This window comes from Nansenia antarctica, assembly GCF_963989245.1.
Source record: "Nansenia antarctica genome assembly, chromosome: 3".
Taxonomy (NCBI): domain Eukaryota; kingdom Metazoa; phylum Chordata; class Actinopteri; order Argentiniformes; family Microstomatidae; genus Nansenia; species Nansenia antarctica.
The window spans coordinates 32,672,061-32,687,060 of NC_137688.1; the positions used below are offsets into that span (position 1 = coordinate 32,672,061).

General features: G+C 50.8%; 1 protein-coding gene across 1 annotated transcript in view; it reads left to right on the forward strand.

Moving 5' to 3' along the window:
• LOC308153999 (CUB and sushi domain-containing protein 3-like) overlaps positions 1-15,000 on the forward strand; it is a 504,776-nt gene that overhangs the window by 296,274 nt on the left and 193,502 nt on the right. The window contains 3 exon segments of the mRNA XM_080527180.1: positions 9,142-9,324; positions 11,304-11,329; positions 11,331-11,652. Of these exon segments, the coding sequence (XP_080383306.1) occupies positions 9,142-9,324; positions 11,304-11,329; positions 11,331-11,652 (531 nt within the window).

A 15,000-nucleotide genomic window follows, 5' to 3' on the forward strand; every position in this document is an offset into this window, starting at 1 on the left:
TGTACCAAGTCGTCAAGCGGCTGATTCACTCCCTCCGTCCCTCCGTCCCTCCGTCCCTCCATCCCTCCCTCCCTCTCTCTTTCCCTCCCTCCATCCCTCTCGCCCTCCATCCCTCCCTCCCTCCCTCTCTCCATCCCTCCCTCCCTCTCTCCATCCCTCCCTCTCACCCTCTCTCCATCCCTCTCTCCCTGGCTGAGTAAACGAGTGCAGGCAGGAGCTGCCTCTCTCATTGGCCCGTCTGTCACTGTGAATGACTGTCAGGGGTCACATGCTAGGTGACCTGTGACCTCTTACTTACTTACCCAGGGTGCACCACCTCGTCAGCCGTGTGACCCGCCTGCAGACAGAACACTTACCACGACACTGGTCTGGTCCACACACTGCCCCTGGGCCCTACTCCCTAGACACTACTCCCTAGACACTACTCCCTAGACACTAGACCCTACTCCCTAGACACTACTCTCTAATACCTAGACACTACTCCTTACTCCCTAGACACTACTCCCTACTCCCTAGGCCTAGACACTACTCCCTACTCCCTAGACACTACTCCCTAGACACTAGACCCTACTCCCTAGACACTACTCTCTAATACCTAGACACTACTCCTTACTCCCTAGACACTAGACCCTACTCCCTAGACTTTAGTCCCTACTTCCTAGACACTAGACCCTACTCCCTAGACACTACTCCCTACTCCCTAGACACTACTCCCTACTCCCTAGACACTACTCCCTAGACCCTAGACATTAGACCCTACTCCCTACTCCCTAGACTTTAGTCCCTACTTCCTAGACATTAGACCCTACTCCCTACTCCCTAGACTTTAGTCCCTACTTCCTAGACATTAGACCCTACTCCCTGGACACTAGACCCTACTCCCTCCTATAATTTTAATAATTAATAATTTTGCCATTTTGCAGACGCTTTTATCCAAAGCGACTTACAATTACGAATTACAGGGACATTCCCCCTGGAGTAACTGAGGGCTAAGTGCCTTACTCAAGGGCACACTAGTAGTGGTGTGGCTTCAGGCGGGATTTGAACTCACAACCTTCCGATCACAAGTCCAACTCACTATCCACTAGACCACCACTACCCTCCTCCCTAGACACTACTCCCTACTCCCTAGACACTAGACCCTACTCCCTAGACACTACTCTCTACTACCTAGATACTAGACCCTAGACACTAGACCCTACTCCCTAGACACTACTCCCTACTCCCTAGAAACTAGTCCCTACTCCCTAGACACTACTCTCTACTACCTAGACACTACTCCCTCCTCCCTAGATACTAGACCCTAGACACTACACCCTACTCCCTAGACACTACTCCCTACACACTACTCCCTACACACTACTCCCTACACACTACTCCCTAGACCCTACTCCCTACGCACTACTCCCTAGACCCTACACACTACTCCCTGCACACTACTCCCTAGACCCTACACACTACTCCCTAGACCTGGGGTCGGCAATAGGCGGCCCGTGGGCCATTGCTGGCCCGTCACCAATAATATTTGGCCCAGCAGATTATTTTGAGAATCCACTTTTTTTTATTATTTTTTTTATTTTTATTTTTATAATAATATCGGACCGACAGTCCCACATATAGCGCCTATAATGTCCGAATAGAGAATCGAACTCCACCTGAATAATGCTTATTGTACTTGTATCCATGTTGAGAGTGAATGACACAGGGACAGACAATCAGGCAGCAAGGTGCACCGAAGCGCACTGACGCTGAACCCCTCAGAGTGAATCATAAGCAGGTGGACAACGCGTCACGGTGCTGAAATAGCCGACATACCGTGTGTGGTTTGAACAAAATAACACGAGCTCAGTAAGCCATTCAAACGTAATGTTTACGTATATGTGACTGCAACACACATATGAACAGTAACAACGCAAATTCTGTTTAATTTTCTGAAAAACATTGAAAACAAAATCGGCGCAAACAAAAAGCATCTCCCATCGGTCAGTATTTGCTTGATATCTGGTGATATTGACGTCACTTTAATCCACAGGCAGTTCTCAAGGTTTTTATGCATCCATCGATTCCTCTCGTGCGTCTTTATCGCATTCATTGACGAAAAGGACGACTCGCATGTATAGAAAGGGAACATTGTGAGCACGGAAAATGTCTCTCACAACGGCTTTGCATTGATGAAACAAGGTAGGATGAACGTATAGTTCGCTGTCCATTCCTCTTTAAATGCCCTGTTTCCACCGTCAACTTTCCTTTTTAGACCTTTGGAGAGTGACATTATGTTTCTCTTGCTAGCAGGTTAAATGTTTGGCTAACTTCACCCGGCACGCAAACAACCAATCCAATAATAATAATGTGACCTTGTCTGGGAGGAGGGGGGAATAATTATCAGAATGAAACTATGTTACATAATTATTAGAATGACGCTACATCGTCAGTCCACACATTTATTATTCAAAAATATGGAAAAGTGTGAAACTACGTTTCAACGTTGTTGAGAATCACAACACAAACTCGCTAGTCAAGCCAAAATACTGCAACATAATGGATTGGACAGCTACCTAGTTAACTAGAAGACTACTTTACATTGTTAGCAGGTTCACAAAACAAGCTGTGTTAGTTGACTAGCGATGTGTACAGTCGAAAGAAAAGTCAAAGCATTAGAACGTGTCACATTTTTAAACAATCAATTACTTAAATTAGCCTTTGATTATGTTCGGGCCCGCCATCTAGTGGCTCAAAAAAAAAATGGCCCGAGGCCAAACCTAATTGCCGACCCCTGCCCTAGACCCTACACACTACTCCCTAGACCCTACACACTACTCCCTACACACTACTCCCTGGACCCTACTCCCTACACACTACTCCCTAGACCCTACTCCCTACACACTACTCCCTAGACCCTACTCCCTGCACACTACTCCCTAGACCCTACTCCCTACACACTACTCCCTACACACTACTCCCTACACACTACTCCCTAGACCCTACTCCCTACACACTACTCCCTAGACCCTACTCCCTACACACTACTCCCTACACACTACTCCCTACACACTACTCCCTACACACTACTCCCTACACACTACTCCCTACACACTACTCCCTAGACCCTACTCCCTGCACACTACTCCCTAGACCCTACTCCCTACACACTACTCCCTAGACCCTACTCCCTACACACTACTCCCTAGACCCTACTTCCTGCACACTACTCCCTAGACCCTACTCCCTACACACTACTGCCTGCACACTACTCCCTAGACCCTACTTCCTGCACACTACTCCCTAGACCCTACTCCCTACACACTACTCCCTAGACCCTACACACTACTCCCTACACACTACTCCCTAAACCCTACACACTACTCCCTTCACACTACTCCCTAGACCCTACTCCCTACACACTACTCCCTAGACCCTACTCCCTACACACTACTCCCTACACACTACTCCCTAGACCCTACTCCCTACACACTACTCCCTAGACCCTACACACTACTCCCTACACACTACTCCCTAGACCCTACTCCCTACACACTACTCCCTAGACCCTACTCCCTACACACTACTCCCTACACACTACTCCCTAGACCCTACTCCCTGCACACTACTCCCTAGACCCTACTCCCTACACACTACTCCCTAGACCCTACTCCCTACACACTACTCCCTAGACCCTACTCCCTACACACTACTCCCTACACACTACTCCCTAGACCCTACTCCCTGCACACTACTCCCTAGACCCTACTCCCTGCACACTACTCCCTAGACCCTACTCCCTACACACTACTCCCTAGACCCTACTCCCTACACACTACTCCCTAGACCCTACTCCCTACACACTACTCCCTACACACTACTCCCTAGACCCTACTCCCTGCACACTACTCCCTAGACCCTACTCCCTACACACTACTCCCTAGACCCTACTCCCTAGACCCTACACACTACTCCCTAGACCCTAGACCCTACACACTACTCCCTAGATGACAGTACTCCACAGAAGTTGTCTCTGGCCCGGGCCCCAGGAAACAGAACCTCAGATGGAGCGTCTCTGTTTTATGAAGGACATTCTCCTGGAGATGAGCTGTGATTGTGTGTGTGTGTGTGTGTGTGTGTGTGTGAGAGAGAGAGAGCTGCAATCTGCAGCTTCTTCATATCTGTGATTATCTCCCCTCCTCCCCGCTGCTCAGAGAGGCGTCATAAATGATGTCTGAGTGAGAAACCATAAACCAGCCAGCTTAATGAGGGAGGGAGGGAGGAGGGAGGGGGTGGGAGGGAGAGAGGAGGGAGTTAAGGGATAGAGGGAGGTAGATAGAGAGAGAGGGGGGTTGGTTGAAAGAGAGAAAGAGAGAAGGAGAAAGAGGGGGGGGCGGAATGCCATACAGTGCAAACAGAAATAAATAAATAAATGGATGAATACAATATCTCAGAGAACAGAGAGAGAGAGAGAGAGAGAGAGTATTATGCTAGAGTTCCTCTCCTCAGAGACATCATCATCATCATCTGTTACAGTAAAAGCCTCTCAGACATCTCAGTGCTCATTTAAGACTTTGTGCCTAAATATCAATTTACTCTCCTCAGTAAACGCACAACACACACACACATGCACGCACGCACGCACACACACACACACACACACACACAAACACACACATGCACGCACGCACGCACACACGCACACACACACACACGCGCGCGCAGAGAGCACATGTATCAGCTGACATTCTGGGCCGTTTGTTTGTGTGTCTGTGTGTGTGTGTGTGTGCGTGCGTGTGTGTGTGCGTGCGTGCATGTGTGTATGTGTGCGCGTGCGTGCGTGTGTGTGTGTGTGTGTGTGTGTGTGTGTGTTACAGCTGACATTCTGCTGACGCTGGCGCCCTGGGCGTCTCATCCGATAGAAAGATCTAGAAAAAGTTTAACTGAGTTCAGTGTGTATGTGTGTGTATGTGTGTGCATGCGTGTGCGTGCGTATGTGTGCGTATGTGTGTGTGCGTGCTTATGTTTTCCATTGAATCAAACAAAACAAAAATCAGTTTTATTGTACTTTCCTGTTCCAAAGCGTGCCAGCTAAAGTCATTCCAGGCCTCCTTTCCCAGCGAGGAGATTGTGTTCACATAATGAACTGAATACTGATGCGCCTAAATGACTGTTTCCCTCACCGCAATCACATCAGATCAGCGCACTTTAACTCCCAGCTCTCAGATGAAGTCATTACCGCGGTACAGAGCAAATAAATCAATAAATAAACACATTAAAAAAAAGTTTGGTGGGGAAAATGCTAGAAAATGCTAACCTCCCCGTGCTAGGAGAGGGTTGGCGTGGCAACCGACCAACCAGGGGAGAGGGTGACGGTCGGTGACATCATCAAACATCGATGGTTTGTTCTATTTGCGGTGATGAATGTGACGGGATATGTGTACATAATGGGATCGTCTCTCTTGTCTCTTAGTTTTAAAACGGCTCGTCTCTCGACGGCGGTGGTGGGGCCCGCAGGGGACTGGGTGACCGTGAGATGAACTTCAAACCGCCGTCTTAAACGGTTCACGTGAAACGCGAGGGCGTTTGAAATCAAAACCCGTCGCCGACGGCGTTGACTACGACCCTCTAAAATGTCTCGGGATTTACATAAGAGTGTGTCTCGTAGATTTATACTATCGGGATTTTTAAAAAGTTAAAATGGGGGGGGTAGTTCGATCGCGTGACTGACTCGGTTGATGCGGGTGGTGGTGGTACGCATTGAATATCAGGGACACGCCGCTGTGCGAATCGAACGCACCCCTGGAAGCACGGCGCAGAAAACTGTTATTTACAGTTGATTGAATCTGAGCCTACTGAGTGTGAAACTGGGGATGGGAGCGCTCTCACAGAAACAGTCTGTGGGTAATCATGTTTGTGTGCGTGTGTGTGTGTGTGTGTGTGTGTGTGTGTGTGTGTGTGTGTGTGTGTGTGCGTGCGAGCGACTGTTCGCTTAAACCTCTCTTCCCTGTGGTTACATCTCGTGGTCTGTCTCTTCTCCTCTCTCCCTCTCTTTTTCCCCTCAGTCTCTCCATTCTAATTTATCTCCTGTCACAGTTTTTACGTGACAGCTCAGGTTTTACACTGCGGAGGTGTAATAGCAGCTATTTATACGACATTTCGGTGAAGGTCAGGTTTCACAGCCCCGCTCCGGCCTCAGGACACTAACGTCAGTCTGCTAACGGTGCGTTCGTTTGGTTCTCTGGAACTGGTCAGTCTTGTAACGGTGCGTTCGTTTAGTCCTCTGGAACTGGTACATTTTTCTAATGGTGCATTGATTTGGTTCTCTGGAACTGGTCAGTCTTGTAACGGTGCGTTCGATTGGTTCTCTGGAACTGGTCAGTCTTGTAACGGTGCATTCGTTTGGTCCTCTGGAACTGGTCAGTCTACTAACGGTGCATTCGTTTGGTCCTCTGGAACTGGTCAGTCTAATAACGGTGCGTTCGCTTGGCTCTCTGGTACTCGTTGCTCACCCAGGGTTTTCCATTCAGTCCATTCAGACGCGTGTTTGATACCTCTCCTCGTTGCGTCCTATGAACCCCGTCCTCTGATTCTACCTCTGCCGGCCTACCCTGTCAGCTGATATGGGGGGGAAGTGGACAAGTACACATTTCAGGGACTTGTTCTCTCTCCCTCTAAGACCTGAGGTCTCAGTATAGCCCCATCCCTCTCCCTCTCTCCCCTGCTCCCTCTCTCCCTCCCTCCCTCCCTCCCTCCCTCTCTCCCTCCCTCCCTCCCTCCCTCCCTCCATCCCTCTCTCCCTCCCTCCCTCTTTCTCTCCATCCCTCCATCCCTTTAAGACCTGAGGTCTCAGTAGAGCCCCATCCCTCTCCCTCTCCCCCGCTATCTCCCTCCCTTCCTCCCTCCATCCCACTAGGACAGCAGTCTCTGTAGAGCCCCATCCCTCTCCCTCTCTCCCTCCCTCCCTCTCTCCCTCCCTCCCTCTCTCCCTCCCTCCCTCCCTCCCTCCCTCTCTCCCTCTCTCCCTCTCTCCCTCCCTCCCTCTCTCCCTCTCTCCCTCTCTCCCTCCCTCCCTCCCTCCCACTAGGACAGCAGTCTCAATAGAGGCCCATCCCTCTCCCTCCCTCTCTCCCTCTCTCCCTCCCTCCCTCCCACTAGGACAGCAGTCTCAATAGAGGCCCATCCCTCTCCCTACCTCTCTCCCTCTCTCCCTCCCTCCCTCCCTCCCTCCCACTAGGACAGCAGTCTCAGTAGAGGCCCATCCGTCACGCTGGGTCCTGTTCTGGCCTGATTAAAGCCACAGTCCGGAGCGTGTGGGGAGGCCGGTGGAGGTAGACATCGGAGGACGGGGGTCTCATTCGAACTTACGGCACGGAACACAGAACGCGCACGCATTACATAACCATCCCCCTCCCTCCTCCCATTTCTCCCTCCGCCGGCCTCTCCCCCGCTGGGAGGGGATGTGACCAGCAGGGACCGCGGTGGGAGTAGCGAGTACAAGAAGAGGGGGAGGAGACGGAGGTGAAGAAATAGAATAGAAAAGTGATATCCTGGCCTCCGCTGACTTGAGGCGGTTTAATGAGACCAACGGGTGGTTTGATGTGGGGAGTGGGCTGGAGAGAGGGATAATTGAGGCATGAGCGCTAATTATGTCCATGAAGGCTAACACTCTCCCCCTCCCCTCCTCCCCTCTTTAATTGCCCCCCCCCCCCCTTCCTCCAGGAGGGCTAATTATGTCCATAAAGGCGAACAGTGCTGTCAGTCTGCAGCGCAGAGCAATCACCGCCATGATCGATATCAGAGGAAGGAGAAGAAAAGTCATTATTAAAATACTGTGTGTGTGTACGTGTGTGTACGTGTATGTGTGTGTGTGTGTGTCATAATTAAAACAGACAGTCTGGTATTGTAGCATACAGCCAAGCCTGAGTGACATGGCTGACTCATCGCGAACACAAATCCAAGATTTTAGGCTTTTACATTTCTGGAGAGGCGTGTGTGCGTGTGCGTGTGTGCGTGTGTGTGTGTGTGTGTGTGTATTTGTGTTAGTGTAGTACTCCTTGTAGTGAGTGATTCCTTCCTAATCTGACTGTGTACTTAAGATTTGCATAAGAAGTGTTGTTGTCTGTGACAAATGAAAGTCAGATGTGAGGAGGAGGGGGAGGAGGAGGGAAGAGGGGAGGACGAGAAGGGGAGGAGGAGGGGAGGAGAGGAGGGAGGAGAGAGGAGAGAGGAGAGGAGGAGGGGGGAAGTTTGGAAACGTGGAAAGTGTTTGAGCAGATTCACATACACATTAATGGACACACACACAGACTGCTGACCTCACCGCGTTCCCTTTCCTTAGATGATGATGATATTATTATTATTATTATTATTATTATTATTATTATTATTATTAGTAGTAGTAGTAGTAGTAGTAGTAGTAGTAGTAGTAGTAGTATTATTAGTATTATTAACATTATTATTAGTAGTAGTATTATTATTCAGACACTCAGTGTTCTGCTTGTTTCTAATGTCATAAAAAAGACAACAGATAATGTGGTCTAATCCTTTACCAATCCTCTTCCTCCTCTCGCTGCCTCCACACACACACACACACACACACACACACATTAACATTGAGCTGGTCTGGTATTGTGCTTCCCATAAACAGGATGTCATGATGGAAATTAATGTAATATATCACGCTTGCCAAAGACGTCTTCTATTACACCTGGGGACCACCACACACACACACACACACACACACACACACACACACACACACAGTCCTATCTTAACACAGCGGTCCAACATTGATCTGACTCTAGATGTAATTATGAGTTTTTCTCCGGCCTATTAGCGAAGGCAGTGTGGCCGTTGCCAGGGGCGTGGCCAGGGGAGTGGCCGGGGTCAGAGGTCAACTGTGAGCCGCTGTGTCTGGAAAGATGTATTACAGCCTGGTGGCTGACCTGGGGTGTGTGTGTGTGTGTGTGTGTGTATATGTATTACCATTACCACAAACAGCCTGGTAGCTGACCTGGGGTGTGTGTATGTGTGTGTCTGTCCACCTGTGTGTGTGTCTGTCCATCTGTGTGTGTCTGTCTGCGTGTCTGTCCATCTGTGAGTGTGCGTGTGTGTGTCCCTCTCACGTGTCCCTGTGTCCCCCCCCCCCTCCACCCCCAGAGATCGACAAGGAGAGCTGTGGTAACCCGGGGACCCCCCTGTACGGCGTGCGGGAGGGGGACAGCTTCCTGAATGGGGGGGTCCTGAGGTTCGAGTGCCAGTTCGGCTTCGAGCTGATCGGAGAGAGAACCATCTCCTGCCAGAACAACAACCAGTGGTCCGCCAACATCCCCATGTGCATCTGTGAGTACCCACACACACACACACACACACACACACACACACACACACACACACACACACACTCTCCGCCAACATCCCCATGTGTGTCTGTGAGTACCAACACTCACACACACACACACACACACACACACACACACACACACACACACACAATTCTGAGAAATCGCCCAACCCTAGGTAGTACTGAATTTAGAATGTTGTTAACGAAATTAAATATTTAGCTTCTATCGTAAATATAGAGCAAGTGTTTTCCTTAAGTACTGTAAAACGTCAGTTTTTAACATTGTAGTATCCTTACATTTTCTAAATCACATCAGGATAAGCTAGTATAATATATAAATATATAGTAATATATAAAGCTTTTTCCCCGTTTTTTTCCATGTAGGAGGCAGGCTAATTTATAAGAAGCGCCCTCTAGTGATCTTTGTGTGTAAAGTAGCAGATTTCCATTCTGAAGAGGGGGTCTATTAGACCCCTGAGGCGGCTCTGATAGTTGGTGAAACAGGCACGGCTGTGGGAGTGTTAAACACCCATGGGAGGTACAGTCAAACACAGAGAGCGAGTATTTCTCACACGGCGCCTATGTACACTTATGGCAGCACATATTCATCACGCCTACACTTCATCAAACAGCTCTTCTCTTATAGACACAATCCCTAAACAGCTCTTCTCTTATAGACACAATCCCTTGATCGTACATCCCTCCCGCGCGGCAGCATATCGTCTGCAGTCCCCGACGCGTAGCGAGCGCTCGCTCGCTTCATCCGTCTCCGAGAAGAAGAAGAAGAAGAAGAAGAAGGCGTCGCTTAGTAACGTTTTAGAGAAACCGGGGGTGACATCATCGCCCTGGGCGTTTTCTCCTAATGCCTCCCGTCATTAATTTACTTCCTCCCCGCCCGCATCCGAATCTGTCATACTTACTCTCTCCCTGGTGTGAGGTGGGCTGGGGGGGGGGGGAGGATGGGGGGGGGGGGGGGGGGGAGTCTAAGCCCAGGGATAAGGGGGGGGGGGGGGGGGGGGGGGGTTGGACGATGATACACGAGGAGATGTAATGATTTGCATACGGACGCATTCATATTTCATCGAGCGAGGGGAGGGGGAGATCAAAGTGCCGAAGAGGAGTGGAGGAGTGGAGGAATATCGCGGTGCCCCCCCGGATCATATGTTAGGAATATTATTCCGACACTTGCAGCAGTCACAAAGGGCGGGGACCCGGGGACGGGTGGGGGGGGTGGGGATGGGATGTCGCATATTGCATTATTGCATATCCACAGTTCGCTTCGCGGCAAACTCACTGAGTCACTTTTTATGTGCTCTGTCGTTTGGCCGTATTAGTGTCATCGACACCGATGTGCGATAGAAAGAGAGGGGAGGTGGTTGTTCATGCTACTGTGTTCCTATTAATGTGGGCGAGAAGCACCGTTGTGGGTGCTGTCGGTGATTGCGAGGTGCTTCAGAGAGCTCGCTTCAGAAAGAGTGACCTCTCTCAACGTTCTGTCTCTTCATGGCTGCACATTGTGGATGATTGAAACCGTGAAATAAAATTAAGAAATCATGCATTTCCGACATATGGTGTGGTAATTCAAATTCTTAATGTCTCCTCTCTTCTCTCTATTCCTCCCCCTCTCCTCCCCTCTCCTCTCTCTCATCCTCCTCTCCTCTCATCTTCTTTACCTGACTCTCCTCTCATCCTCCTGTACTCTCCTCTCATCCTCTTCCCCCTCCCAACCCCTCCCCACTCCTGCATCCTCCTCCCCTCTTCTCCTCTCATCCTCCCAACCCCTCCCCTCCTCCCATCCTTCCCCCCTCTTCTCCTCTCATCCTCTCTTCCTCCCCTCCCCTCTTCTCCCATCCTCCTCCCATCTTCTCCTCTCATCCTCTCTTCCTCCCCTCTCCTCCCATCCTCCTCCCCCTCGTCTCCTCTCCTCCTCTTCTCCTCTTCCCCTCTGCTCCTCTCCTCCTCCCCCTCCTCCACACAGTCCCCTGCATGTCCAACTTCACCGCCCCCCATGGGGACCGTCCTGTCCCCGGATTACCCAGAAGGCTACGGGAACAACATGAACTGCGTGTGGCTCATTCTGTCGGAGCCCGGCAGTCGCATCCACCTGGCGTTCAACGACTTCGACCTAGAGGCTCCGTACGACTTCCTGACGGTGAAGGACGGCGGGGGAGGGGGGGGCGGGGGGGAGCTGGTGGAGGCGGATGTCCTGGGGCGCTACAGCGGAGCCGAGGTGCCCTCCCACCTCACCTCCAACACCAACGTCCTCAGGCTGGAGTTCCAGGCCGACCACTCCATGTCCGGGAGGGGCTTCAACATCACCTACAACAGTGGGTTTACCTGTGTGTGTGGTGTGTGTGTGTGGGGGGGGGGGGGGGGTGTATGGGTGTATGGGGTGTACACCATTTAGCCTGACGACCTACCCACTCTGCCCAAGCTCCCACAGGAAACAGCAACAGCCAATGTGCAGGCAGAGTGGGAGGCGTCACAATGGGGGAGGGGGAGGGGTGTAGGGGTGTGTGTGGGGCTGGCGTTCCAGGCAGACCACTCCATGTCCGGGATAGGCTTCAACATCACCTACAACAGTGGGTGTAGTGGGTGTATCTGTGTGTGTGTGTGGGGGGGGGGGGGGGGGGGGGGGGGGGGGGGGGGGGGGGTGGAGGAGGGGAGTTGGGGGGGGTTGGGGGATGTGTGTGTGTGTGTGTGTGTGTGTGTGTGTGTGTCTGTCTGGCATGGTGTAGGGGTGTGTGTGTGTGTGTATGTGTGTCTAGGTGCGCGTGCGTGCGTGTGTGTCTATGCATGTGCGTATGTGTGTGTAGGTGTGTGTGTGCGTGTACGTGTCTGCCGGTGTCGGTCTAAACCTATCCTAAGGGGTCTGTTCATTACTCCTCTACTACTCATCAAAGTCCTGCCCTTTCATGACGGTAATATATCTCCTTCCTGAATGTGTCCTTACTTGACGATCCCTCAAGCGCTCCCGTGTGTGTCCTGTGTATCTGCTCCTTGATTCATTGGCACTGATTCATACGTTATATTGAGGTCCACATCAATTTCAACCCCGGCTGACTGACTGACCCAAGATAGTTGTCCTCTTCACAATGGGTTCTTAATGGCTGTTATCTTCCTTTAAAAGGCGACACGAAATGTCAGAGTCATCCATCACTGTCTCTGAGAACCAGGCCAGGAGTCTCCTAGGTGGATATCGGTCAGCAGCCATTAGGAACAGAACACTGGAGACGCTAGCTAGCTAACCTCCTTAACAGACACACGGAACACAGTAGACGCTAGCTAGCCTCCTTAACCGACACACGAAACACAGTAGACGCTAGCTAGCCTCCTTAACAGACACACGAAACACAGTAGACACTAGCTAATCTCTTTACCAGACACACAGAACATATTGTCAACATTCTGAAGTGCCAAAGGTGAACTTTATTCACCCAAAAAACGTATGAATGATTATTGTCATTGCTACAGTACAGGTACCAAACAACGAAATTTAGGAGGGGTGGCTCCCCTGGTGTTAGGAAGAGAAAAAATAAAAACTTTTAGAAAAAATAAAAATAAAATCACAAGAAGGGAAGGAGCTGGTTTACATAAATAAAGGCTATGTACACAATCCACTGTACTATACTGTACAGATAGTCGACTAGGGTTGTCATATTGCACAATAGTATTTTTTTCACGTTATTTAAAGTGTCACAGTTTGCAGGCTTGAAATGTACATGTTTGTGCCTCAGCACTACACCTGATTTTTTCAGTCCAGCAGCTGCCATACAATCCGTCCAGACTGTCCAGGGCCCAGAACTTAGGTCTTTGCTGTGTTCAGGGCCTGGACGGCCCTGTGGTAGAAGCAGTTCTTCAGTCTGTTTGTCTTAGCGGCCAGGGTCCTGAACCTCCTTTTCGAGGGCAGCCTGGTAAAGTGTACGTGCCCAGGGTGGGTCGGGTCCCTGGAGATCTTTGAGGCCTTCCTGAGACAGCGTGTGTTGTACAGCTCTTCCAGAGAGGGGAGTATACGTTACTTATTATCATTGTGAATGATTTAATTGTTGTTTTTTGGCCAATCAGAGTGTTGTTGCTAGGTAGAGAACAACATAAAACACTTGGAACATTCTAGATGGTGAGTGTTCTGGAAATCTTTGGCAGTTGGGGAAGTTAACATTAGAACAGCCATGGGTGGGGTCATGCACTCGATCAAATTTCAGGACCCTCTTTTCATGACTTTTCCCAGATGTGTGCGTTCTACCCCCCAGTATCCGTACATTTTCAAAATCACATCAGGATAAGCTAGTATGAAGCTATTTCTTTTGCAGTTTTTCTGTGAAGGAGGAAGGCTAATTTACAAGAGGCACCAACTAGTGGTCTTTGTGTGTAAGCAGCAGCTTCCCATTTTAAATACTATGATCATTTGACCCCCCGAGGCGGCGCTTAGAGTAGGTTAAGAAATAGGCATGGCTGTCCTAGTGTTAACTGACACGGTTGTCCTAGTGTTAACTGGCACGGCTGTCCTAGTGTTAACTGACACGGCTGTCCTAGTGTTAACTGACACGGCTGTCCTAGTGTTAACTGTCCTAGTGTTAACTGACACAGCTGTCCTAGTGTTAACTGACACGGCTGTCCTAGTGTTAACTGACACGGCCGTGCTAGTGTTAACTGACACGGCTGTCCTAGTGTTAACTGACACACAGAACATTTGCACACCTCACCTGGTGGATTATTGACCGCTCCAGACCCCAGAACCGGTGTGTTCTGCGAGCTAGCTGTCCCGAACTCTCTCAGTGAGGTGATTGAACAACGTTTAAGTGTGTTATTGGTTCTGGTCGACCCGCGGGCCCTCTGTGAGCCCGGCCATCCATCAGCGCGGCCGCCGGCCCGTCAGCCGGTCAGTCTGGCAGGGAGGCGACGATGATGATGATGATGATGATGATGATGATGTTGAGGAGAGTTTGAGGCCAGGTCGCTCTAGCCACAAGCCTCTACCTCCCTCTCTCTCTCTCCTTGTCCCTCCCTCTGTCTCTCTCCATCTCTCCCTCTGCCTCACTCCCTGTCTCTCTCTCTCTCTCACTCTCTCTCTCCCTGTCTCCCTCTCTCCTTCTCTATCTCCCTCTGTCTCTCCCTCCCTCTCTCTGTGTCTCTCTCTCCCTGCCTCTCTCCCTCTCTCTCTCCCTCCTTCTCTCCCTCTCCCCCTCTCTCTTCTTCCCTCTCTCTCCTTCTTTCCCTCTCCCCCTCTCTCTCCCTCCCTCTCTCCTTCCCTGTCTCTCTCTCACTCTCTCCCTCCTTCTCTCCCTCTCCCCCTCTCTCTCCCTCCCAATCTCCCTCTCTCTCTCCCTACCTTTCTCCCTCCCTCTCCCGCTCTCTCTCTCCCTCCCTCTCCCGCTCTCCCAAAATCTCCCTCCCTCCCTCCCTCACCTGTCCATCAGCCGGTCAGTCTGCCAGGTCAGTGATGATGAGGGCAGTGTAAGGCCATATTGGTCCTGCCATGAGCCCAAAGCTCAGGGATTTTAGGGGTTCCACCACACTTCACAGGCTAGCTAACCCCCTTGCCCCCCCCCCCCCCCCCACCCCCCCACCCCACCCTCACCCTACTGCCCATCAGTCAGTCAGTCTGGCAGGGGGATAATGAGAGGACTGTGAGAACATATGGATGGACACAGTCTGTCAGCTGTCGTGACATGGGG